The following is a 26,721-nucleotide window of genomic DNA, read 5'->3' as shown; positions in this document are numbered from 1 at the left end:
AGTAGCGTCTAGTAGCAGATTAGCAAACCCATAACACAGTTTATAATTTCTAGAAGCATATTTCTCTTTATAGCAAACTTTTCAATGTGGTACAAAACATGCCTGTTGATAACTCTGATATCGTGTTTCTTTCTGAAAAAAAATTAGAAAAGCAAGGGGCTGGCCTGGTGGCGTAGTGATTAAGTTCTCACACTCTGCCTTGGTGGCCTGTGGTTTGCAGGTTCAGATCTCTGATCTCCAGCACAGACCTACACACTGCTCATCAAGCCATGCTGTGATGGCATCCCACATACAAAATAGAGGAGGATTGGCACAGATGTTCACTCAAGGCCAATCTTCCTCACCAAAAAAAAAAAAAAGAACTTACATTTAGTAATCAGTGTCTCAGTATACTTGCCATATCCATAGGAAATGACTTAGATGTCCAATGAATATGTATTATTTAGTTTAATTTAGTATAAAGTTTTATCTTATTTACATTTATTTAACACTTCTTTTTAACAATTACGTTTGGATTAGACAGTACATAGTTAACCATCATCTCAAGTCATTCCCCCTGCAGACAAATTCCACAACAGAAACAGCAGGAGCCTACCTGGCCAGTGAACCCAGGTAGAAAAAGTTGTGTTTGTGTTAGAATCAGTATCGATAACTCCGAAGACATATCTGTTTTTACTAAACCAACAAAGTTAAACTATCTTTTATCGAAGATTATCTCAGATCACTTGAACTGGAAAAACATTTGGGTTAGTTTCTATATTTCTGAGAGCTATAGGAATACTTAATTTACATAAATGTTTAATTTTGGCAATATCATCCAGAGGTAGAAAAGTATCGAATGGAGAGAGGGACATACATACATAGACAAACAGACAAACACAAACAGAGATCTTTAAAAATTTTAGCCGCGTCTCAGGTACGAAATTCAAGAGAACAGTTGGATCCAAATTGTGTTTCTAGCAGATGGATTAAGTTGAAGTTACCTGCTCAGATGGCCTAAGATTTTTACTAAGGATTTCTTTTCCTTTTTTTTTTTTGCAAGCCAAGGGCTCCTTTTTAGAGTTGTTTTCAAGTCTTTTTGTCTTTAGAAGCTCCTGCATACCAGCATACCAATCGAAGCATGCATTCCTTTGTCCCAGAAGTCTGGAATCCTCTCTTTTAAGGCAGACCCTTAAGGTGGACTCATCTGAAGCAGCTTCCCCAGAATGGCCATTACAGTTCCACGTTATCTCAGAAGTTCACCCACTTCCACTTGCTTGGTTTTAGATCTGTTATTTTCTGACCGTGCATGCCAATAAACTAGGTATTTCAAATGAGCCCCATTGGGGCCAAGCAAATTTTAAATCATCTTTGGGTAATATGGATCCATTGAGGTAAAAAGTTACAAGAAGAGGGACCATATTCTTTAAATATAAATCCAGCTGGGGTTCCTGAAGGAAGCTGATAATTTATGGTTGTTCGAGAACAGTTGTTTCTCATAATTTAGAGAGCTGTTCTCTGATGATGAAGGCGGGAGGGTGTATGTTCTGGGTCAGGTATGTGCTGTGTGTGAGGACCACTTCCCAGAACATCACCAATGGGCTGTTGGTCTCTCTGCTACGTGTCTGGGAGATTACTGAGCACCGAGTGGTGTCAGGTTGCTCAAGGTGCTAGGATAACCAATCCTTTCTGTGTCCCTTCTGGATGAGCATGTGAAGTGCCTTCTGACTCGGGGACGGGGTATGTTCTCCTGCCGGGAGGCCCTGTAAGACTGCTGCATGTCACGGACACAGTCCCGACACTTCCGCTCGGTTTCCAGTCACCTAAACCAACCCAGAGAGGGTCAGGAGGAGCAGTGTTTCTTCAGAGTCAGAGGACCCTCAGTGGATAACAGGAGAAATTAAGAGGTCTGCATTGGTGATGAAGAACAGATGAATTTCAAATTTTAAGAGAATGTGGCCACTTAAATAAAGCGGAAAACTACTAAAGCTGCAGTAACACTCACCAGGAAATGTCCTTAAACCCAAATCCTCAGCCTAGTTAAGACGAGGACAGAATCCTCCCCCCAGAGGACTGAGGACAGAAGCAGGGAATCTGCCCAAAGAAAATCTGGTCTGAACCTCGACTGAAAGTAGGAAGTTTGCATCCAGGAGAACTTAGCGCCAGACCTTCGAGGCTCGCTGGTGAGAATGCTGGAGAACAAGGGCCTCCTGGAGGTGTCTTCCTTGCATCTGCGGAGGCGCCAGGGGTCAGGCTCGGTTGCTCTGGATTGTGCCGACTGTGCCAAGAAGTGTCGACCACGGAAAAATCCACTACAATTCAAATAGCAGGTATTTGGGCAATTAGAATTGCAATTTGGGAGACACCCAGGTTCAGGCAGAGACCCAAAATGTGTTCCATGGAAGACAAAGGAGGTGACGGTTTGTAACAGAAAAATCACACAGGTTGCTCTGCAAAACTTAGGATTGTTGCCGGCAGCAGCTGGTTACTTGGCTATACGTGATCGGTTGCTAAGGCCATCTCTAAGGCAGAAAGTTCTTATCTATGGGAGAAAGCATAGTTCTTCAAAGAACGTCAGGATGACAATAGTAAAGTATGGTTCAAAAGTTCCGTTCCATCTGGGTAGAGACGTGGTGTACATGCGTAAGCCCCATTTCCTTCACAGCCTCCCAGCTCCATTTTAGAAGCCTTGAGATATCTTGCTCCATTTTTTATCACTGTCCACATCACCCACTGTCTCGTGTGAATAAATGACTTTCCCCGGAATAGCTAAGATGAATCTCTGAGGGCAGAGTGCTGGAGAGGGAAGATTGGATGGAAAGGGAGAAGATGTTGGATCCAAGACAGGCAGCTCAAGGTGCTTCTTAGGCAGGTGTGTGTGGAAGATGAGGGAAGCAGAAGCAACCTGTTAGAATCATTGCAGGATGTTTCAGTAGCGTACGTGTTACTGCCCCCAAAATAAATCCTAGTGAAGCGTAATCTAAATGAAGCCCGAGAGAGCCTCAGTCAAGGGGTCCGAGAAAAAACTAGAATTCTCAGACCAAGTGTGGCCCACAGACAGTTGGATGAATAGGCATGTTTGCTCCACTCACTGTTCATAAGAAACTTGAGCCAACATTTCAAAATTCAGAACATTTCTGGCTTCCCTTAAAACTTCAGAACACCTGAGGTTCTCATCTCCCCGTGGGCTCTGGAATTGAGCGGACTGGTGCGTACTACCTCCATGGGGCCTGTGCTTGCTGGGTCACCACAGCTCCACTACTCACCGAGGTGTGCGTGTGCTAGCCCCCCCTACAGGTGTGTGCGCCTGGTTCTAAACAAACAGAGCAATGAGACAAGTTTCAAGAAGTCATAAAGTTTGAGTGTAGTTTTAGGTTTGTGAACTGTTGAGGGCGACAGTTTCTTTAGCCTTAAGGAAAGGGAGTGTTCCACTGTAAGTGGTTAATTCAACGAATATTTAGTGAATGCCAGGCATTTGTGGGTGTAACAGAGAACAAGCTGCTTGTGGTTCCTTCCCCCATAGAGCGTGCTGTATAGTGGGAGAGAAAAGTAAGAGTTACCCTAAAAAGTAAAACAGTCCTTAGTTTACCAGCAAAATAGGTTTAGTCAGGAATTTCAGAGAAATTGCAGTTTAGGACAAGCAAGCTATAGCAAAGGCTGTGGGCAAGTCCAATAAGAAAAGGAGAGAATGTCGTTGTATAGAAAAAGATGAGGAAATTGGGAGACGTCATTTTGAATGAAATTCCATTAGAGGAGACCATGAGTCCAGGGTGACGATAGGTTCTTGTTGGCTTAGTTGCTCAGGTAGTCAGTCGATTTCCTCCAGGAGATGCGATGTACATCTTTCCTGTTGAGGCCTGTAACTGACAGTTCTCTCCTGCTGAGAATTCTTCTTGGGGTCTGTGACTGACTGTCCTTCCTGGAATTGTGATTGACTGTGGTACTGCTGGGAGCAGCACCTCTGGCCTCCTGCCTCCGCTTTAAATGAGGTTTCCCTGTATTAATTTTCACAAGAAATAAGGACAGTATGACAGTGTGACATTGTACTATGATGGGAAAGTTCAAGGTATTGTAGGAACACAGACTTGAATGGGTTAGAGAATGTCTCAGGAGGATATTAAAGTGTCAACTGAGGCCTAAAAGATGAGGAAGATGTAACTGTGAAATGGGAGTAAGGGTTTCCTGGGTGGAGAAAAGCATGGCATGGTGGCTTCTCTCTTACAGAGAAGTTTGGTCTTATTGGAATATAAAGTAGGGGGTGGGACTTGGGAATACATGAGGCTGTAAAGGAAAGCTAGCACCAGAACTTGGCTTGATACGTCAGTCTCACAAACAAATTTCATACCAAGGGCAATGAGACAATCAAAAAGATGACTGACGAAGGCCTGGGGGTGCTCCTGGAGTTGGAGACTAGAGGCTTGGGGACACGAGGGGAAGCTGTGGCAGGGATCTCCGCAGAGACGACGGCGGCCTGAGGGAGCCATTTAGGCGGTACAGTCAGGAGGGTTTGGTTGTTGATTGGAGGTGTGTGTTGAGACAAGGAACCGAGAAGCCCTTCTGGGGTTTTGACGGAGTGATTGCGGCCTGGTGGTTGATCAGAGGAGCGCCGGAAGGAGCAGCGGTCTGACGCCGCGCCTGTTGTGGACGTGCTGAGTGTGAGGTACGCATTCAGCGTGGGGCGCCGGAAACTAGATTGTCGTGTTGACGGCTCTCAGGCTCAGGAGAGAGCGGGACTGGAGATGGGTTTGGGATACTTGCTCACCAAAACCTTCCCTTTCAAGACCCCTGTATTTATTAATAGACACCCTATTCTGAACCCGTATTATGTTACCTGCCTCCCTTCATAGCCCTTTCAATACCATTACTTTATCGTTCTTTGTTGGAAACTTTGCCAATTGATTTATGTTTCATGGACTTTCTTCTGATACCCTAAAGATTCTCCAGGCACTGAGTCTGTTATTTTCAGGTCACACTCAGCTTGTAACAGTAATCTCTGAATTGGTTTTACAGTTCTGAAATTAAATTCCCAAGGAGTTACTTAAGGCTCTTAAACTGATCAACAGAAGTCAAGAAGTGTTTCCCTCAAAGAGAAAGCGTTTACTCAGAAACTGTATGTTAACAAAGTCTGGACTCTGAAAAATGCAAACATGAATGAGTCGCTGTCCCTGCCCTGGGGAAACTTAGTTATTAATGCACACCAGTGACATATACTGTGGACCAGTCGTGAGCACTTGGTGGGGCAGGGGGCAGAAAGAGCACAAAGTTCCTTAGGAGGAGGACACAGTATTTTGCAAGTACAAAAGCAGGGGAAAGTCCTTTCAAATGATGATTCACAGGAGGCTTTGTGGAGAATACGGCATTTTGGATTGGCCCAGATTTCGAGTTGGAGTCCACAAAGAAGTCCTAGGGCCAGTGTGTGCTCTGTCTTAAGAGGCAGCGCCACACAACTCCAGCCTTTTTGCTGTGTGGGAGTGTGGGCCCCTTGTCTAAGTTCTGCTTCTTTAAGGGAAGCTAGAAATTCCGATTTTGTGTGAAATCTGATTTTTGAATGTTGGCTCAGATTCTGTGTGAGCACTGTATAGGTCAAATACCCCACTTCCCGTAAGCCTGATTCCATCCGTAAGCCTGATTCCATCCGTAAGGTACCGGTTTGTAACCTCTGATGGAGGACTTCTCTTCATGTGAGAGAGGTGCTCTTAATTCACCCAATGTGTGTTGAGCAAAGCACTTGGTAGGTTTATCTGTGTATCAAGAGGATGTCTCCTACCCTTTAGGGGGCTGCGCATAGTTGGGGAGATGAACCAAGAACGGCTGCTTTTTTTAAATCTTACTTTACCTGTCACAGTATCTCATATGTGTGTTAACCCTGGAAAATGTTTGTTTTTGATAGTGCCACCACGCAGTGCCATCCAATACCCTTTCCTCTGTTTTCCTTGACCTCATGGTCAATCTTCACCCTCCCCTCCCGCTACCCATTCCCGTGGCCGTATCCTTCCCTGCCCAGCCACTGCCCCTTCACCCCACACGCTTGTGGTGAAGGATCCTCCATACATTCTTTATATAAACAATTGCCTTTACTTGAATGCCTCCCTCCCAGACCCCCAAGGGATGGGGGGAGGGGGTCACTCACTACATACATTTGTGTCTACAGATATCCTGGTATCCTGCTGCATGTAGCCCCTGACCACCTCATGGCAGTCCTCTGGGGAGCTTCTTTCACAGTCCCCTAAGGAGCTATCCCAAAACCTCACCGTCTCACCTCATCCTCTTCCCCAAGCCTGCTTCGCAGATGACCTTGCCTCCAAAATCACGAGAAACTAGAAGCTATTAGGTTGAACTTCTTAACTTCATTCAGTTTCTTCCTCTTCCCACCTCCATTATAATGTAAAGGCTAAGAACTAGGCATCTAGGATCAGACTGCCTGCCTTCAAGTCTTGGTTCTGCCAGTTGTTATCTGGTTGGTCTTGGACAAATTCTTATATGGTTGTTATAAGGATCAAGGAAAGTTGTCCACACAAACAAAGCCTTTAGAATAGTGCCTGGCATAAAATGAGCACTCAGTAAGTGCTGGCTGTTCTTCTCGTTGGCTGTCTTCGTACATGCTTACCTGTGTCTTTGCTCTTCCTCCTGTCTGAGACCCCTGCCTCCTAGTCCCAGCTGCTTCTGTCTGCACAGAGACTGGCCTGTTGGTTAGGCCTTTGCCTCTCCTGGTTCCCTAATCTCACCTCTTGACACGTGAAAGAAGACTCTATTAACCAGGTTTCCCTTCTATTTCCCTGTCTAGCCTTGGTAGCAACACTTGTGCAAGAGTCCTTGGAATTTCTAAGTTTCATTCACCTCCCAACCCATTGCGATCTGGCTTCTACACCCTGTCTAGTGAAACACTTGTTGCTCAAGGCCGTGGTTGACCTGATTTACAAATGCACTTGACCTAGCAAGACCCAACCCTTGATGAACCCTGCCATCCATCCTCTCTGTGATTGCACTGAGCTGCTGGACATTGCTGCAGAAAATTCCACAGCTATGCTGCCCGTCCTCACTTCATATTCAAGATTTCAGCCTCAAATTGGCTCTTGATGCTGCCCAGCAGCCCTCCTGCGTTTCCCTGGTAGTTCACTGTCCCGCTCCCTGAAATGGCCAGTGGACACCTTTCATTCTCTCTTCAAAGCTTTCATGCCCGGTCCCCACGCTCTCACTCAGCTGAAGACTGTGTTTATTCTTAAGAAAACAGAAGTCATTACATATGAACTTCCTCACCTTCCTACCATAAAACCTACAGATCCGCCTGAACATAACCCCATCCTCCCACTTCATAAAATGGAAGAAGCCCCATCCTCCCACTTGTCAGGGTCTCCATCCCCTCCCACCTTCTGAAGTCGTTTCTCTCCCTGTCTCTTACCGTGAGTCCATTCCCTTCTGGAAGGTCTGTTCTCATCAGCACGGCTTTCAAATCGCTTCATGATCTGTTCCCTACAAACTCATCTGCTGTCACTCTCGGCACACCTTCAACGCTGCTCGAGTCAGCTGCTCTTCTTTCTCTTCCGTAAACATGCCGAGTACTTTCTCGCTCCAGGGCCGAGCTGTTTCCTCTGCCCAGCCTTGCGTGTGCCCACACACTTGTTCATCACACACTGGCTGTTTCTCATCCTTTAGGCCTTAGATTAAATGTCACCTGCTCAGAGAGGCCTTCCTTAACTGCCTTAATCAAAGTTGATCTCGTATATCAGTTATATCTCAATAAAACTGGAGCGGGGGGGGGAGTTTAATCTCTGCAGTTTTTCTCTAAGTTCCCTCTTTGCTTCTTTCTATTTATCCAGCTCAGTTATTCGTTTGTTCTTCTGTTTGCTTCTTTAAACTGCCCCTAGAGTGTAACCTTCACTGCAGGGACTTTGTCTTGTCCGTGGCTGACTCCCAGGAAGGGCTTGGCATGTGTAAGCAGTCAGTAATATTCACGGCTGGCATCCCAGTGAATGGCGTCACTCCCCACTCAGCTACTTAGCCAACCAAAAACTTGGAATTCCTTGAAGACGTCGTTTTCTTCAGTTTTCTCACCCAAAGTCCATCCTTTCTTTTTAATTTCTTAACTATCTTCCAAATCCACCTCCACCGTCTCTGCCTTACAACGTCATTTTGAAATGTTCCCACAGCCTCCTTAAAGGTCTGGTCTTTTGCCTCCTCAGTCGTCACCCTTCAGTCTCTTCTCCCCACTGCCGCTGTAGAAATGTTGCAGAAACAACATCTGATCATGTCATCTTCTATGTAAAACTGCTCGTGCTTTCTTTGACATCAGTATTAAAAGAATCTTTTCGGACACCATGCCTTCTCAGAGAAGGGAAACAATAGAAAGAATAAACAAATGGGACTTCATCAGATTAAAGAGCTTCTTTAAGGCAAATGAAAACAGGATTGAAACAAAAAATCAACCCACTAACTGGGAAAAAATATTTGCAAGTCATATATCTGACAAAGGCTTAATATCCATAATATATAAAGAACTCTCGCAACTCAACCACAAAACATCAAACAACCCAATCAAAAAATGGGCTGGAGACATAAACAGACATTTCTCCAAAGAAGATATACTGATGGCCAATAGGCACATGAAAAGATGCCCATCATTGCTGATCATCAGGGAAATGCAAATCAAAACTACACTAAGATATCACCTTACACCCGTTAGAATGACAAAAATATCTAAAACTGATAGCAACAAATGTTGGAGAGGTTGCGGAGAAAAAGGAACCCTCATACACTGCTGGTGGGAATGCAAACTGGTGCAGCCACTATGGAAAACAGTATGGAAATTCCTCCAAAAACTAAAAATAGAACTACCATACGATCCAGCCATCCCACTACTGGGTATTTATCCAAAGAGCTTGAAGTCAGCAATCCCAAAAGTCCTGTGCACCCCAATGTTTATTGCAGCACTGTTTACAATAGCCAAGACGTGGAAGCAACCTAAGTGCCCATCAACAGACGAATGGATAAAGAAGATGTGGTACATATATACAATGGAATACTACTCAGCTGCAAAACAGAACAAAATCATTCCATTTGCAATAACATGGATGGACCTTGAGAGAATTATGTTAAGTGAAATAAGCCAGCGAGAGAAAGATGATCTGTGTATGACTCCACTCATATGAGGAATTTAAAACTATGGACCAAGAACAGTTTAGTGGATACCAGGGGAAAGGTGGGGTGGGGGGTGGGCACAAAGGGTGAAGTGGTGCACCTACAACATGACTGACAAACATTAATGTACAAGTGAAATTTCACAAGATTGTAACCTATCAATAACCCAATAAAAATAATGGTTAAAAAAAATAGTAAAACTGCTCGTGGTTTTCAACCATCTATAACATAAAGTCTAAACTCCTGTGCATGGCATGGAAGACCTTTATACCCTCCCTCCCTTCCCCCTCCATCCCACAGAACCTAACTTACAACAGTTCCGACTACTGAGAGTTCTCTGTGTCTGAAAGGCCCTTTCTCCTCTTCACCTACGCACCTACTCCCCCCGTCCTTCATTAAGACTTTGCTCGGCCATCTCCTCTGGGAAGCTTTTCCCAACTCCTGCTCCCGCCCACCAGTAGCTTCTGCTCCCGTGATGCCCTAGACCGTCTTGCACTATATATTGCTTTGTCGTTTCCTGTTAATTAGCTTCTTCACTAGATTGTGAGCTCCTCAAAGGTAAGGACTTGATCTTACTTGTGTTTATTTCTTCAGGGCCTTCAGTGTAAGTTTGCTGAACGAATGGCTGAGAGGGCTCTGCAATAAGCACCCAAGGGAAAATACATAAAGCACGTGCTCTGCACAGAGTTCCAGGGAGGACTGATCACTTCTTGCCGAGAGGATGAGAGGAGGAGTCAGAGGGGAAGTAGGTAGGCAGCCTGGTGTAGAGCCGACAAGCAGGAGTGGACAGCTAGAGTTGGGACGACTGGAGATCCAGCATGAGCAATAACAGTGCAAAGAAAAAAAGACATGTTCTTGGCTGGCAAGAAGATATGTCTTAGTTATTGCTGCGTAACAAGTACCCCAAAATGTAGGCTTAAAACCCAACATTTATTGTCACACACAGTTTCTGTGGATTAGGAATCCAGGAGAGTTTAGCTTGGCGTGCTGGTACGGGGTCTCTCATAGGGTGGTAGTCAAGGCCTGACTGTGGCTGGAGGATCTGTTTCCCAGAGCACTCGTGGTGGTTGGCACGTCCTCTGTTCCTCAGGATTATTGGCCGTAGCTCTCGGTTCTTTGCTGCATGGTCTTCTGCACAGGCTGTCTGAGTACCCTTACATGCAGCTGGCTTCCCCCAGAGCACGTGATCCAAAAGAGAGCAACCAAGAGAGAAACTACAGTCTTCCATAGCCTAATCTCAGAAGGGACATACTGTCACTTCTGCCGTAGTCTGTGGTTGCACAGACCAGCCAGGGACCATGGGAGAAGGGACGATACACCAGGGCCTGACTACCAGGAGGCGGGGGTCATTAAGATCCATCCTGGAGGTTGAGTGTCACAGCTAGGCTGAAGAGAACCGAGGTTTATGTAAAAAAGTGAAAGAAAGTATTTGAAAAGTTAAGGTGGGGCAGGAATGCAGAAGGACTTCAATAACGGACCAAGGAGGTGGCATTTGCACATTAAATGATTTGAGGAATGGAGTTCAGTGATCCAAGTAGTATATTGTTTTAGTGCTGATAGTAGAGTGAGGCTAAGCCGGTGAGGTAGGAGGATTGTGGGCAAGGAGACCAAATGGGATAAGACAGCCTTAATCCTCCCCATCTGAGTCCCTGGAAGAGTTCTCCCTCAACCGGTGCAAAATAAGAAAAATAAGGACAATGAAAACGTTAATTTCACAAAATTAATTGCATTCAATTAAAGGACTACCTTTTATCCTGAAGACTACCTTTTACCTTTTCTTCATCTTTCCTACTCTTTTTATGTTAAAAATGCACTTTCGTTTTTGAAGAAGGTGATAGTAGATGGTTAAATATAATTAATGTCATAACTTGGCAACCTTATGTCAGTCCCTAAAATTTAAAAAAACAGCAACAACAAAACTACTGGTCATGAAATTCGCAAGTGTGGGAATCACTGATCCAGATTGTTAACATAAGGAGACTGATACCCAGGAAGAGTCACTGACCTGCCTTGGGGCACTCAGCTAGTGGGGGTCAAAGCGGAAGCTAGGCTCCAGGTCTGGTCAGTGCTTAACTGATGTGAAGAACAGTTTGTAAGTGTGGTGAGGGTGGAAGGGAGAATTAAGGCTTTGAGTAGAGGCGAAGCGAAGACAACCAGTATGCACAGAGAGGAGAGTGAAACAGATGTGCAGGAAGAAATAGACTGAAGACGGAAACGCTGACAGCTTGGCTTTCCTGCATCCAGTCCCTCCCTGAGGCCAGTGTCAGGAAAAGTTGTGAAAGCCTGAAATGGGCAAAAAAGATTACTAGGTGTCTTGGGGCCGTCTTTAGCTACTTTACAGCTCCATAAGTTGTGGGCTGCTGACAGTAATGCAGATGGTTATTGTTCACAGAAATGCCAGTGATGTTATGGCGACTCAGCTTACTGCTGCCAGGTGGGTGTGGTCCTGTTTGGCTTTTATTTGTAAATCCAGGATTCCTGGTTCTTGTGTGTGTGCGCATGTGTTTTGAATCCTCTTTGGAACCAGTTGTAACATCTTTGTGGTTCCCTCGTTCATTGATGGGTTAAGTAATATCTTTGACCTGTGTTTACTTTGTTTGTACGAGAGTCCCCGGGAAGGCCTCTCTTGGAGCAGTGCACGCCTCTGTGGTGCTTCCATGGAACGAGAAGGCGGGGCAGGGGTTAGAGCCCCCGCTGGCTGTGAGCAGGTGCCTCAGGGACAGTCACAGCTCACGTCCCTACAATGACTAGGTTGAAGATTTGGAAAAATAGGGTATTGGTTCAAAAACTTTTTAGACTTTAATGTTTTTAATATATACAAAATAGTTAAATGTTTCTCCCTCACACAGAATAGAACTTGTACTGTGAGCAGTTGGTTGTAACCCATCTCTAGATGCATCTTTCCAAAAACTTCTTATTCTAATTGAAAACCAGATGTAGCAATAAGACATGAGTTAAAGGATCGACGTTCAAGGGAGAACTAAATAATGGCCTTCCCTTCTGGTCAAGTTTTGTTAAAATGCATGGTCTCATCATTCTGGACAATTTAAATGACTGTGTTTTTACCAACCATATCTCTGTTGGTTCCCGCTGCCAAGTGATTATTTACCTTGAAATAATAATTTTGTGGGTTTGAACAACTGAATGAAACTTTGTTAACAACCACTGCCTGGTTGTTGCTCTTCCTGCAGCCTGAAGCTGGCTGGTCCTCTGGTGCCTCAGGACTGGAAGAGACAGGGGAGGGGAGGCCCGTAATGACAGGCCGTTTCCTGTAATGTTTGGACTTGCTGTGCAGATTGGTGGTGTGGAGGATTGGAAAGCTGCAGAAATCTTCTCATTAGCTCTACTTTTGTATACAATTAAAATATTGTTTATATCCATAAAAGAGGAAATAGCAGATTATACAAGCCATGAATAATTTTGGCTACCTTTTGTAAGGACAGATATAAGAAAAATCAGCGTAGCTTTATTATTAATTCAGGAATTTTTAACTCATTAAAATGGGAAGGAAGCTAACATTGACTGTGTCACACCTTGCTGTGTGCTGTATATCCGTCTCATCTCACTTTGATTCTCACGCTGTTCCCATCTTACGGACGAGTGGAATGAGACCAGCAGTCATGTAAGCAGTGAATGGGGTAACGTGGCTTTGACGTCGTGTCTGTTAACTCCTCAGCCTCCGTTGAACCAGAACTTTAAAATATTTTAACGTTCCCTGGTTCTTAATTTTTTTTTGAAGGCCACTCCATCAAATTATCATTCATAATACTTACCTAAAATCAAATGTATATGTAAAATATTAGCAGTGAACTTGGAGAAGCATCGTAAGTTCAGGTATCGAGTTAAGTACAGTCACCCACAGGGACTGTTCTGAGAAGCGCGTCATTAGGCAGTTCCGTTGTCGTGTGAACGTTGCAGAGTGCACTTACACAAACCCAGATGGTGTGGCCTACGACACACCTAGGCTCTATGGGACTAATCTTAGGGAGCCACTGTCATATATGCAGTCCATTGTTGACTGAAATGTCATTACGTGGTGCATGAGTAGCTGAAAATTCAGCCTGTTCAATAATAACTCCTCTTTGGACCCAAAGACGTTTTTCCTCCTTACCCAGTGGCAGGATGAATCATATGGCTCAGTTTCTTTGCCTGCTTTTCTGCACAGTGGGTCTGTTTCTCGTCTGCCTGCATCTTGAGGGTGCAGCCCTGGGTTCCCAGGCTTCTGTGGGGTTTCTGTTAGATGCCCCCTTTTGAGCACGCCCTGGGTTTTGTCTCGGTGCCTGGTGCCTTGTATTGCTGTCAGACTTGAAGCTGGAGATGGCCAGAGGCTTGCACAGACTTCAGGGAAATTGGGGCTTGGCGCTCACCTCCCACCTGGTAGTCTCGCTCTCATTTCTGTTATGGCCCCGTGACACCTGGCTTTCTTGCCAGCTCAGCAATTTATTTTGAAATAGTTTTTTAAATAATTTATTCAGCATTCTTTGTTTTCAAGGTAAGGGTTGTATATCATATTGCCAAAAATGGAATGCATTGTATTTCTTCTTTATTGTTTTCGTTTTCATTAATTTTAACTTTAAAAAAGAGGGAGAAACTTGGGTGGTTTTTTCCCTAAAGAAGTAATGTTTAGACTTATATAAAAATAAGGCTCGATGTTTATCCCAACATATATACGTCTGTTCCTGTATACACATATCTTCATAGAAATGGGCCAGTAAGTCTTAGTTGTGGTTGTTTCTGTGTGTCTGCTTTTTTATGTTATTTTTTTGACTTTATATACCATAATGAGTATTAATTGCTTTTGTAATAAGAGAAAATAATCCAATCACTATGGAAAAAAGATGGGACATTTTAGAATAAAAATAAAATTGAACCAACACAGAATATGAACAAACAACCGTGAGACTATCTCATATGCATGTTGTGCCTTAATTGATTGAGGTGTTTTACATAGAGAGATGTTCTGGACAACCCGGAGCATGTGCATTCCAGCACCAGAGCCTGTTTTGCTTCCACCTTTCGGTAGAGACGTTGTAACGGCTGCTGGGCATCTCCCCACCTTGTCCCTGCAGCCTATTCCATAGTGTCGGATTGTATGGCCCTGCACTCAATAATCCCAGGCTGCCAGATAACATAGTAGATCCACTTCCTAAATGTTAAAACCATAAAGTATGTTTCGGAATAGTTTTCTCCCTCACTGTACCCTCTCTATGGCAGGTTTTCTTAAACTTCCTTAAATTGGCTTCTTAATAGAGAGGTCAGCTAGAATCATCACTTGGTAAACATCATTGTCTTCTTTCTCAGGACATGGAACATCCAAGGTACCTGATCCCGGAGCTTTGCAGACAGTTTTACCACTTGGGCTGGGTGACCGGCACTGGAGGAGGGGTGAGCTTGAAGCGGGGGTGAGTCTCTGGCTGGTTTCATTCCTGAGAATGCGCCACTTAAGTCGACCGCCGAGAGCGTAACGTGGGCTGTGTCCGGAGAACAAGTGAGGAGCACTGCTAGGTGGCACTGAGGGCGTTTAGTGTCTAAATGGAGAAATGGTCGTTTGCATAACTGAGTGGAAAGTGTGCAGAAGTTGCAGTTATCATAAATATCTCAGGATTTAAGAACCACAATTTCTAATCAGGATAGTTTGGTCCTCCGTCTTTGGAGTACAAGAGTTAAGTAACGTGCTGCCTTTAGTCCCACCTCACCTGGGGTTTCACTGTCTGGGGTTTCAGTTCCCCTTGGTTAACTGTGGTCCGAAGATGTTAAAAATGGAAATAAACAATTCATAAGTTTTGAATCGCATACCGTTCTGAGCAGTGCAATGAAATTGCACACCATCCCTCCCAGGGCGCATCCCTGTGTGCGGGGTGTCCACACTGTGTTGGCTGCCTGCCTGTTATTCACTCAGTAGCTGTCTCGGTGATCATATCGACTGTCCCAGTATTGCAGGGCTTGTGTTCAGGTATCCCCTTTCTTACTTACTAATGGTCCCAAAGCCAACTTTATTATTACTTATTATTGTTAATGTCTTATTGTGCCTAATTTGGAAGTTAAGCCTTCTCATAGGTGTGTGTGTAGTATACATAGGGTTCAGTACTATCCACGGTTTCAGGCGTCCACGGGGGTCTCAGAACCTGTTGCCCGTGGATAAGAGGGGACTGCTGTCTGTTCATATGTTCATACGTCTGGAATTATAAAGGATCCCATCTCGGTAGACAGGGTTCGTTTCAAAGGTTTAGATACATATTTTAAAGTCACTTAAATACAAATGAAACCATTAAAAATCCTAAAAACTACATTTTCTTGAGTCAAAGGCAATAGGCCTTTCTAAGTGCATGTATCCTTCTTAACGGACACGGCACCTGCTGGGCTGTGTTCCTCAGAGGCCAAGGCGAGGTACGAGGTGCTGGACTTAAGTAGAAACAGGAATGAATAGTATTTAGTTGTTCATCACATGGATACGGTGTCTTTCCTCCAAGAGGATGAAGAGAGAAAGAACTTACAGTAAAGACAGGTGGAATCTCGTTCTCGCAACTGTTTCTGGAGGAGGATTATTGCTTTTCCTCCAGAAATGTTTTAGGAATATTACTGTCTGGAGGCTGAGTGGTAAACTGAGTGACTTGGTTTCTATCTTTCTTTAACAAACTGGATCACTTCCATATTTACTATTGAATGTATGTAGTGCCGCCCACAAGGAGGCTGCGTTGTGCAGAAAGGAGTGAAAAGCAGAATACAAGCAGAGCACTTTGAACAAAAGGATTTCACGGCACACCACTAGATGACACAGTTGTAATTTCGCGTTCCAAATCACCAAGTAGCTCGTGAATATTAATTGTGCTGTGGGAGGTGACAGGAGGGGCCTTAGTCACAGCTGACCTCAGGGAGGTAGGGACGCGCTCTGCTGCCACGGGACACCGCACGTCCATGCGCACCACCTCTCACCGTCAACCCAGCACTCACGTGTCCGTTCAGCATTTTGCAGGCTTTCAGATTATTTTGGCAAAACTTTCAAGTTGATCTGTTGACAGCAAAGTCCTTTTGATAACATTTGTTGTTTCATTTATTCATTTAGGAGTTGAATTCCAGTAATTTGGTTTTTCAGCTCTATTTATAATAAATCATATTCTAAATGTTGCCTTTAGGTAACTACTTTTTATTTGCATGTAGTTAAATAGTTTGTGTAGGTATGAAATAGAGTTTTCTACCAGACTGAGTTAAAGTAACCATTTTTCACTGGCTCTTTAAAAAAACAGCAAAGTTAAAAATAGCGGAATTCAGATAAAGGGCCATTGAAAATCTCAAGAGGAGTTTTTTTAATGATGAAAGGACTGTATTCTTTCTAGCAGAATTTTACTAATCTTTGCACTGAAATTGCATGTGGTCGCCAGAAAATACTCACTGGCACCTTTTAAAATTAAGTGGCTTTCCTAGCACTACCCTCAGTTTATAGGAAAGTTGCATCATCTGTGTAAAATGCTTTTTCCTTAGATTCTTAGTGGGTGAGGAGCACCTCCTTGAGGTCGCAGGTGGAAACAGCCACAATTTTATGGCACTATGTTTGGAATCTGTTACATTTTTACATTACGGAGTAAAATAGGTTTTTTATAGTAAAATGATTAATTTTTCCCTAATATTTAAATGAGTCATAAGCCCACGTCAGTAACTTTATCAGCAATATTATTCTCATGTTGTTAGCGAAAGTTTGGTTTTCTTTGATACTTAGAGCAAATAAATTTGGAATGTAGTGCAAACCCAATAGATTATGTTTCCAGAATAATACTGACAATAAGATCTTTGGGAGTATGAAATTATTTGCTGATTCCATGATTTGCTGATACCATTCCAGCTTATGCTTTTGATGTGTGGTACCAAAAGATGTGTATAAAAGACAGCTTAAGACATTTTGAAGAGTTAAATGGAAGGAGGAAATGGAGGACCAAGAAAATAACAGTAAACAAGGCAATTCCAGGATACTCAGCAGCCATTGTGTTTAGCTTGGGTCCTTACCATTCAGATTTAGCATTTCCTGCCTTCACAGCGTAATATTGGTATGTATCAGACACAGTAATCCTCTTGCACTCTCGTAGAATTAAAATTAGTAAACCCATATTGTAGACAAGACAGTTGATTTTTTTTTAATGACTCCATGGTAAGTAAAAACAGAAGCAACTGAGGGACCGGCCCGGTGGCACAACGGTTCAGTGCGCACGTTCCACTTCGGCGGCCTGGGGTTCACCGGTTAGGGTCCTGCGTGCAGACACGGCACTACTTGGCACGCCATGCTGTGGTAGGCATCCCGCATATAAAGTAGAGGAAGAGGGGCACGGATGTTAGCTCAGGGCCAGTCTTCCTCAGCAAAAAGAGGAGGATTGGCAGCAGTTAGCTCAGGGCTAATCTTCCTCAAAAAAAATAAAAAAGAAAAAAACAGAAGCAACTGACCATGGATGTGTTGTGAGCTCTTGGGTTTTGTCCTCCCACTTAGCACATAGTGAAAGAGCAGAGAGAAATAAATTCCAAATAATACCTTGAAATTCAAAATGCTGTCTGTCTGTGGCTTACGGCACCAAGTGAACGCTTCTCTTTTAGTCTCTGGCATGTTTCCGTCCTAAAACAAGAGCTCTGTCATCTTTGTACGTTTATCCAGGTATCTCCTTCTTTGTGGATGTAAATATGTCTTTTCTAAAACCTATTTAGCTAATCTTTTAATTACCCAAAGTTGACAAAAGTCTAAACTGATTTCTATTTTGCAAGGGCAGTAATAAAAAGCAGACCTAGCGGGCTAGTCCAGTGGTGCAGTGGTTAAGTTCGTGCACTCTGCTTCAACAGCCCAGGGTTCACAGGTTCAGATCCTGGGCACAGACCTAGACACCACTCATCAAGCTGTGCTGTGGCAGCGTCCCATATGCAAAGTAGAGGAAGATTGGCCCTGAGCTAACTTCAGGGCCAATCTTCCTCACCAAAAAAAAACCCAGACCTATCATACCAAATCACTTGAATAAACAGAATAAATACCCTGGATTTTCCTACTTTGTAAATGGGTTTTATTTTATTTTACTTACCATCAGATTGCTTCGTACTTTATTTGGGTCTGTTTCCAGGGCTGCATAAATTTCTCCCCACACAAGAAGACCTACGAGCCCACTTACCAGTGGTGATGATTAGCCTGTGTAACGCACGGGATTCTAGAGTTTCTTCTGTGTTCCCGAGGACAGAAGGTCTGGATACGTGGTGGTGTGAAAGGCCCTGCCCGTTCCCACTGAGTGCAGAGGAGGGCCTCTCTGGTTCTTAGCACAGAGCTCTACAGCACTGGCTACTTCGTGGAAACAGATGCCTGCCGGTAGCTCACTGTGTTCTGGTTCTCACTCCATGGTCAGGCTTCTGTGTCCTAGACCCTAATTTACCAGTGGACTCCACGTTTTTGTCAGTTGCAAGTCTATAGTTTGGTTAGTCCCCTCAGCTTTGACAGCTTGATTCGGTCTGGGCCGTCATCCTCATTTTCACGCGAAACAGTTAATATTATTTGATGTCCCTGTGTCCATGCCTCAGTGGCAGAGGCTGGGTGTGCAGGGGCTGGCGTTTCCCTCCTTTGCACATATGTGGCAGCTCTTTAATGCCGTCTGGCAGCAACTGAAACTGATAAATGAGTCAGAGGACCTTGTTGAGAGCGAAGAGAATTTAGGGACGATTTTGGACTTAATTTCCAAATCAAATTTGAGGGCACCTTGTGGTGATGGTAGGGTTGTAGCATCTCTTAGCACAACATCCTGCAACAGAGATCTCCAGACAGAGCCATTCTGTTACATTTGTAGCTTTTGCAATTGTGCTAGCTTTATTACCAAATATTTTCACAAGACAGATGTGCTTTTCCAATAGGAAGTATCCTGTCCCACCCAGAAGGTAGCCCAGTATTAACGTGTAATTTAGTAAACTGTCCAGCAGAGGTCTCTGAACGTCATGTTTTATCATAAGAGCATTTCAAACAATAAAATTAACCTGATTCCTTGCAAGACAGAAGTGTACTCCTGGTGAGCCTATCTTCCCCGATTGGATTCTAGAATAACTGTATCTCACGTATAGTAGGATAAACCCTGCTTATTCATGCTTCAAGATGGGAAAGACTTACATTTTCAGAATTTTATTTTCCCTAACCAGATGAAAGCCTGGTTACCCTTGATTTTCCACTATAAGATGAAATAAAGAAATATATATATGAGGACATGGAAGACAAAAGCAGCTATCCGTGTTTTACTGTGTTGCGGGCAGTACAAAGGCACTGTGGTAACTTGTACTCTTTCTGTGCAGCCTACACCCTTAATCAAGCAGCTGTCTGTGGGACTTGATTTGTAAAGAACATAACGATTGTACTACAAAGATAGACTTTGTGCAAAAGCAGAACATTAGAGTTAAATAAATACCAATTTCTACATTTTGTGTTACCAGCAATGAAATCTACATTGCTCCATCAGGAGTGCAGAAGGAGCGGATTCAGGTATGGTAAAGGGGTCCTCCTGAAACTCAGATGTCTTTTCTTCTCTACTCAATTACTGTTGGGTGAAATGAAATTAATTTTTAAAGAAATGTTAGTTTTGAAGAGTGGTTATATTGTGATAATTTAACTTTAAGAATAACATACCGTGCTGAGATTAACATTTCTGAGTACCAGTTCAGTTTCTCAGGGGATAAGAAAATTCCTCTTATGTTATGAACTGTGGGGAAAAAAATTATAACACCCGTCTTAGAATGAAGGTTTCTTTGTATAGTCTCTCTGAAATATAGTTGTGAAACTACAAGGGCAGAGTTGAGAAGCTACACTGATAAATGACAGCAACATGATTACATACGTGTTAAATTTTACATATCACTCTAGTCTTCAAATTCTAAAGTAAGGTTTTTAACACTCTTGAGAATATTTTTATTAGAAAACATTTTTTATTTCTCAAAATGGCTAAAAAATTTTGAGAGAGAAACTATATGTGAATATTTAAAATATGAGTTAAATGTATACATCTATCTTAGCCCTCTGTGTGTGGATAACATACGTATAACACATGTTCTGCACACACGAGAGGGGACATTTCTAACTGATATTGTATAAGCCTTCGTTTTTCTTTTTCTCCCTCTGCAAATAGCCTGAAGACATGTTCGTTTGTGACATAAATGAACAGGATCTAAGTGGACCTCCAGCATCTAAGAATCTAAAGAAAAGCCAGTGTACTCCTCTTTTCATGAATGCTTACACCATGAGAGGTAGGCAGAAAACGTGTGTGACATACAGAATATTGGCAGTTTGTTGTTGCCAGCACCCCATGGGCCGCCGAGCTGAGGCTGCCGGCGCTGTCAGACAGGGCTCCGCGCTGTTCACAGGGTTCTCACGGCCGATTTTTTCGGAAGTGGGTGGCCAGGTCCTTCTTCCTAGTCTGTCTAGTCTGGAAGCTCCACTGAAACCTGTCCGCCATGGGGGACCCTGCTGGAATTTGAAATCCTGGTGGCAGAGCTCTCAGCATCACAGCCACACGCAGCCACCACAATGTGACAGTGTGGGTCCCTGACCAGGAAGGGAACCCGGGCCGTGACGGTGACAGTGCCGAGTCTTAACCACCAGCCCGCCGGGCCGGCCGTTTGCAGAGTAGGCTTCCCTAAATAATAGTAATTATTATTCTGGTTCACATTTCTTGATTACCTACTTTATGTGCAGGAACTCTAAGTGTGTTAACTCATTCAGCCCTCCCGTCAGCCCGTGGGGAAGGTCTGTTACTATTTTATATATGAGAGGACCGAGGCTCAGGGAGATTTCCCCAAATTAAACAGCCAGTGAGGATAAGGGCCAGAATTCGACCCAGGTCAGTGTGGCTCCACTAAATTGTCACCTTGACTGACTAAATGTTGTACTTCCAATCAGATTCCCACTCCTAGGGTAGAGGTACACCTCTGAGACCTTGTAGTAGCATTTAGTCAAGTTACAGATGAGAGAGAATTAGGGCATTTTCTTCACTTCAGTGGGTGTGGCGCTCTCTTTTTGAAACAGTTACTGCGTGATCGAAGTGGGAGTCTTGCTGTAATTCCCAGAGATGGCGGTGGGAAACCAGCCTGGGAGGGTTGAGCCAAGGGGAGGGTGAAATAGGAGATTACTGCTGGCGTGCAGGCTGAGCATCACACCGAGGTCCCGGGACCCATGTGAGGTCCCCTCCAGGAAGGGGTCGCACCACCCTGTTCCTGGACCTTTGCAGCTACTGCTGCCAGGATGGCACTTGGGGACCAGCCTCTCACAGCAGGAAGCTCAGTGGACTTCCAAGGCAAAAACAGCCATTCCTGAATTTTATAGCCTGTAAATCCTTTTTAGGTAAGTCTATTATGTCTATACCTAAAACTTTTTTCCATCCCTCAAGTTACCAAGACATGGCCTGTGCTGTGAAGCCTAACCTGTGATTAAGAGTCTCGCCGACCTGGGTTCGAATCTGAGCTCTGCCACCCTATCTCTGAGCGTGCACACATGGCTTAGCATCTCTGAGCCTCCATTTCCTGGCCGAAACTGGGGGAACAGAGTTTACCTCTGTGGTGGCTGTGACGATGCCGGGAGATACCATGTGTAAGGGCGATGCCCAGTGCCCGGCACACAGGATCCCCATTAGTCGTGTTTGCATTGTGATTGTGATCTCCTTAACTGTTAGAGCTGTACTTCAGGCCATCTAACAGATTTCTCGAGCATGTGTAAAGCATTGTGGATTGTCCTCATGCTGGATAAAATTTAATTATTTTGCTTTCCAACTCGTCTATCGTTATTTCTCTCGTCCTCCCTCCCACCCTCCTCCCCACTGCCGACTTACTATTCCATGCCGTAACACTATGTAAATGTATTTGTGTGTGCGCACATATGTGTATCGTTTCTCTGAAAGGTGTAATTTGGTTTTCACGAGCGTGTGCCTTCACTCTCCCCCCAGGAGCAGGCGCGGTGATTCACACCCACTCGAAAGCTGCTGTCTTGGCCACCCTGCTCTTCCCAGGACGGGAGTTTAAAATTACACATCAAGAGATGATAAAAGGAATAAGGAAATGTACCTCGGGAGGATATTACAGGTATTTTTTTCTGTTTTTACTTAATAATTTGAAAAGCGTTTTTCCTTCTTTTGATCTTTTTATGCATTTAATGAGATGCTTGCGGGGTCTCTGTTAAATGATACCCCACTTAACATACATGCAGATCTGTTCTCAGTGACACAAGTCAGATGCCTCCTGCCCTTCCTTCCCACCGTCATTTGGTCTTGGTAGATTGTCAGCAACGCTAATAACAAAACGTTTGTCAGAGTAAAATGAAAAACCGTGGCTGAGATTTCTAAAGAGAGGGGAAGATGCTGTTCCTTTACTGAAGAACCCAGAGAGCAGAATCTCCTCACTCTCTCTTTGTCTCGGGGAGTTTCAGCCCTGACTAAAGTTTAGACTTCATTGTGATTTAATTTAGTATTTCTAAAACATTTTTATATTTAGAAAAGTTTTATAATTATTTTAATTAAGTAGATCTCTGTATTTTTATAATTTCTCAGTATGGAAAATGGCATAGGTAGTATAGAACAGAGGCCTCCTAGATAAAATCAAATCGGTCCACCAGCACACAGAAGTGTAGGAATTATCCGTGAATCCAGAATCCAATAACGTGAAGACACGTCCTCTGCTCAGGTCCAGGCCCCACCTGTCATCTGAATGTGTTGGCCTTCTTTCTCCTGAACCCTCACCCTGCGTGATTCCCTAAAGGGCCTGATCCTGCCTTGTTTAGAGAAAAGGGTGTCATTTTTCCAAAGTGTTCAACATCTTATTGTTACCACATGTCACAGAGTGTGCATGTTTAAACTAGTGTGCTGAGAAATTGATTTGGTTTCGGTTAATATTTATCGTGTGCCTAAAGCATTCTTCAGCACTGTGAAACACCTGTTTACATAAGTTAAATATTTAAATTCTGAAAGAGCACATACTAAAGATAGCAGAGCCCCCTGTTGCCTTTTCCACATCTGGGCCCTGAAGGAGTGGCATGCCGTGTGCCATCAGTGTCATCAGCATTTGATTGCTTTGGTGAAGAAGTAACATAGATGAGAAGGACCTGTGAAGAAAGGGTGAGTAGAGGGACAGAGCACGTAGACAGCCTTTGGAATTTTGTGGAAAAAAGGACATGAATGGAAAAACGCTATTTCTTATGCATCATAACATACATATTTTGGATATTATTTTGAATGTTTTAGAATTTAAAGAATGCAAGTTTTTTTGAGCTGTTCTTTGCAATTCTGGTTGAGCCTGGCTGGGAAGTCAGTAACAGGGTCATTATTTCAGCTCAGGGAACAGTCATATTTCATCAGAATTGGGGGAGAATCCTAGAGTCCAGTTTTCGAAAGAAGGGGCAGTGAAGGCTGGATGAAATAAGAAAGGAGGGTTTTGATATTCTCTACTGTATTTTTTTTTTTTAAAGATTTTATTTTTCCTTTTCCTCCCTAAAGCCCCCAGTACATAGTTGTATGTTTTTTTTTTAGCTGTGGGTCCTTCTAGCTGTGGCATGTGGGACACCGCCTCAGCGTGGCTCGATGAGCCGTGCCATGTCCGCGCCCACGATTCAAACCAACGAAACACTGGGCTGCCTGCAGCGGAGCGCGCGAACTTAACCACTTGGCCACGGGGGCAGCCCCTCTACTGTATTTTTTTTAAGTCTATCTTAGGGGGAAAAAACCTTTCAAATAGCTAATTCTTATCAGTGGAGGTTACCACATTTAAATATGATTGTCTTCCCTTTTGCAAGCAACATGCCTGTGGTGGAGAGAAAAGAACACTGTTTGAAGGCCACAGCACCATCCTGACACCCCGACTTCTGTTCCTCCTCTAACTGATAGGTGCTCTGTCTGTGAAACGGGTGGCTTCGATTAAATCAGCTTTCTGGTCTTATTTTGCCCTTGAAAATATGTCCAACTACCAAGTATGTAGTGGAGGAAAATAGAAGTTTGTGGTTCTCCTGGCCAGTATTAGGAAAGATTTTGAACCAGCAATTCCTTCCTTCCATAATTAAAAATGTTTTATAATTACCTGTGTTTTACGTAAGTGAGATAATGAGCAACTCCATACTGCTAATGATAATGGCTGGCCAAGTTACTTAACACATGATTGCCCCTTAGCCTATACGTGCCCTAAAGGGGCACTTTCTGGTAATACTTTAGCTAGAACTTTTTTTTTCATTTAGCCCTTACAGAGGTGGTGAAAAAGCAGATGTTACATTAACAAGGCAAGAGAAATTCATGTGACAAGGAAAACATGTCTGACTTTTGACTAGTTCTAAATGACCTCAGGGATAGACTTTAAATTTTACCAGTAACTAAGTAATTTGCTTAAATATTATTACGTGAATAAAAAGGAGAAGGCATACTCCTCACAAGGTAGAAGTAAAAGAAATTCTAATGCCACAGATGTGAGAATGTTCTGGAAATATTATCATGCCTTCAACAGTTGTCTCCAGAAGGTTCTTGCTATCCCAGTGCTGCAACCCATGCCTGTGTCTATCTGCCTCTGAGACACTTTTGAGTCCTGCAGAAATAAAATGATTTTATATCCTTGGAAAAGTCCTACTTAATAAGTAGTTCAATTGTTAATCCTTCTTCCTAAGATCTTCTTTCTAAGATCTGTCATTTCCCATCTCCTGTTAAAAATATTATGATGATCTCTGCTTCAAGGAAATGCTTGTATGGTCTTGATAATTTCTTTGAGAGGTTTTGGTATCCCATACAAATTTCTGCCACTTTACTGAGGATTAGAACAGTGCCTGCGAGATTCCCAAGGCGTCTTTTGATACCAGTGTTTATGCAGGATACACAGAATAACATGCAACATCTTGTTCCTAATTTGGAGTGGCTTTCCAGATGTAAAGAGCATGTCTAACTGGTTACTTGACAAATATTTAAATTTTACATGTGAACACCTTTATTTGTTTTAATGGGAAAAAAAATGGCTTTTTTTTGTCTTACAGATACGATGATATGTTAGTTGTACCCATTGTTGAGAATACTCCTGAGGAGAAAGACCTCAAAGAGCGAATGGCTCGAGCCATGAATGAGTACCCAGACTCCTGCGCGGTTCTAGTCAGACGGCACGGAGTGTACGTCTGGGGAGAAACGTGGGAGAAGGCTAAAACCATGTGAGTATAAAGCAGCGAACTCTAAATGTGAAAGAGGACAAGGCATGTTTTAGGATTTAAAATAAAGTATGATTTTTCATATGTTATTGGTTTAAATTTAAATAGTTTATCATTATTATTTCTAGACATTTGATTTGTATTATGTATTCATTTATTAAGAACTGTGTATTGGATAAGGTATTATTTAGCAAAGCCCTGTGCACTTTGATACAAAGAAGAAAGAAACACAGATCTTGTTCTTGGAGTTTAAGGCTGGCAGGGAGAATAAAGCAACCCAATTTAGGTGATGATTTGCCACATTCATTGCAAAAAGTGGCATAGAGTGAAAAATCGAGATTTATGTTAATATATTTTAAACTCCCCTTTATTTCCTGAGATGTATATATATGTGGTTGCATGATCAGTATGATTCCCCTCCATGTTTTAATAATGTTGGGGGCAAAAGAAGAAAAATTTGGCCTGGGAATTGAGAAAAAAAATATACCTGGAACAGGATTAACCTGATGGAGAGGAGAAGTGTGATTATCAGGATTAGAGAGCTCAGTTTCCCTGAAAACCTTCAGTTCTTTCTGCTTTTTCTTTCACAGGTGTGAGTGTTATGACTATTTGTTTGATATTGCCGTATCAATGAAGAAAGTAGGGCTGGATCCTACACAGCTTCCAGTTGGAGAAAATGGAATTGTATAAGCCAGTGGAAGTTTAATTATATACAGAGACAACGCTTATCTTAATTATTACTTAAATGAAACTTGATTATTTTTTTAAATGAATTGAAAATTTCCATGAGGGCTGTTAATTTGTCACTAAATATGCAGATGATCATCCTGACTCTCTCTGACACTGGATGATATTTTCTTATGTTCTGGTAATTTTAAATGACAATGCAGTGGAATAAAACCTTTATAATGAACTTTTTCTGTTTATTTTTAAATCCTTAACAACAAAATATTTTCCTTTAAATTAATTCCTTTTTTATACCATGCCCGGAGAATTCCTCTTATTCTTTAAAGTTGCTGGTGATAATAGAATTCATTGGAAAATTTCCACTTAATTATGGAACGAGCATTTTCTTGTTGATATTGGCAGGAAATTTATGTGAAAAGTTAAGGCCAAATATATCTTTCAATGTTGATGTCAAAAGTTTTATGGATTTCCCCTATATGCTGTAATGCCTCCCTGTAAGAAAACATAGGGCACTCATTTTATATTGGAGATTGATTGTGAAATTCAAATTCAAAATATGAACCCAGACTCTCCTAGCCAGACCAACCCTGACCAAACCAGTGATGTAATCAGAAAGTGCTTGTTTTTTTTTTTAAAGATTGGCACCTGAGCTAATATCTGTTGCCAACGTTTTCTTCTCTTCCTCCTCCTCCTTTTCTCTCTCCCCCCCACCCAAAAGCCCCCCAGTACGTAGTTGTATTTTCTGGTTGTGGCATGTGGGACGCCACCTCAGC

At 43.0% G+C, this 26,721-nt stretch overlaps 1 protein-coding gene across 3 annotated transcripts in view; it reads left to right on the top strand.

Annotated features, from left to right (window-relative positions):
- The window catches only part of APIP (APAF1 interacting protein), a 32,936-nt gene extending 6,762 nt beyond the window's left edge, over positions 1-26,174 (top strand). Inside the window, exons 1-8 of one of the 3 annotated variants that reach the window (XM_070487515.1) lie at positions 9,709-9,863; positions 11,507-11,548; positions 14,416-14,516; positions 19,546-19,594; positions 20,235-20,352; positions 22,044-22,179; positions 25,097-25,264; positions 25,852-26,174. In XM_070487515.1, coding sequence (XP_070343616.1) covers positions 14,419-14,516; positions 19,546-19,594; positions 20,235-20,352; positions 22,044-22,179; positions 25,097-25,264; positions 25,852-25,951 — 669 coding nt within the window. In that variant the 5' untranslated portion in view covers positions 9,709-9,863; positions 11,507-11,548; positions 14,416-14,418 and the 3' untranslated portion in view covers positions 25,952-26,174. Of the gene's footprint in view, positions 1-9,708; positions 9,864-11,506; positions 11,549-14,415; positions 14,517-19,545; positions 19,595-20,234; positions 20,353-22,043; positions 22,180-25,096; positions 25,265-25,851 lie in introns of those variants that run through there. The other 2 variants (XM_044750560.2, XM_044750559.2) reach the window with 2 other exon arrangements.
- The last annotated feature ends 547 nt before the right edge of the window (positions 26,175-26,721 follow it).

This window comes from Equus asinus, chromosome 17 (genome assembly GCF_041296235.1).
Source record: "Equus asinus isolate D_3611 breed Donkey chromosome 17, EquAss-T2T_v2, whole genome shotgun sequence".
Classification (NCBI taxonomy): domain Eukaryota; kingdom Metazoa; phylum Chordata; class Mammalia; order Perissodactyla; family Equidae; genus Equus; species Equus asinus.
The sequence above is the reverse complement of the archived record's forward strand: the minus strand, read 5'-3'. Positions and strand labels throughout refer to the sequence as shown.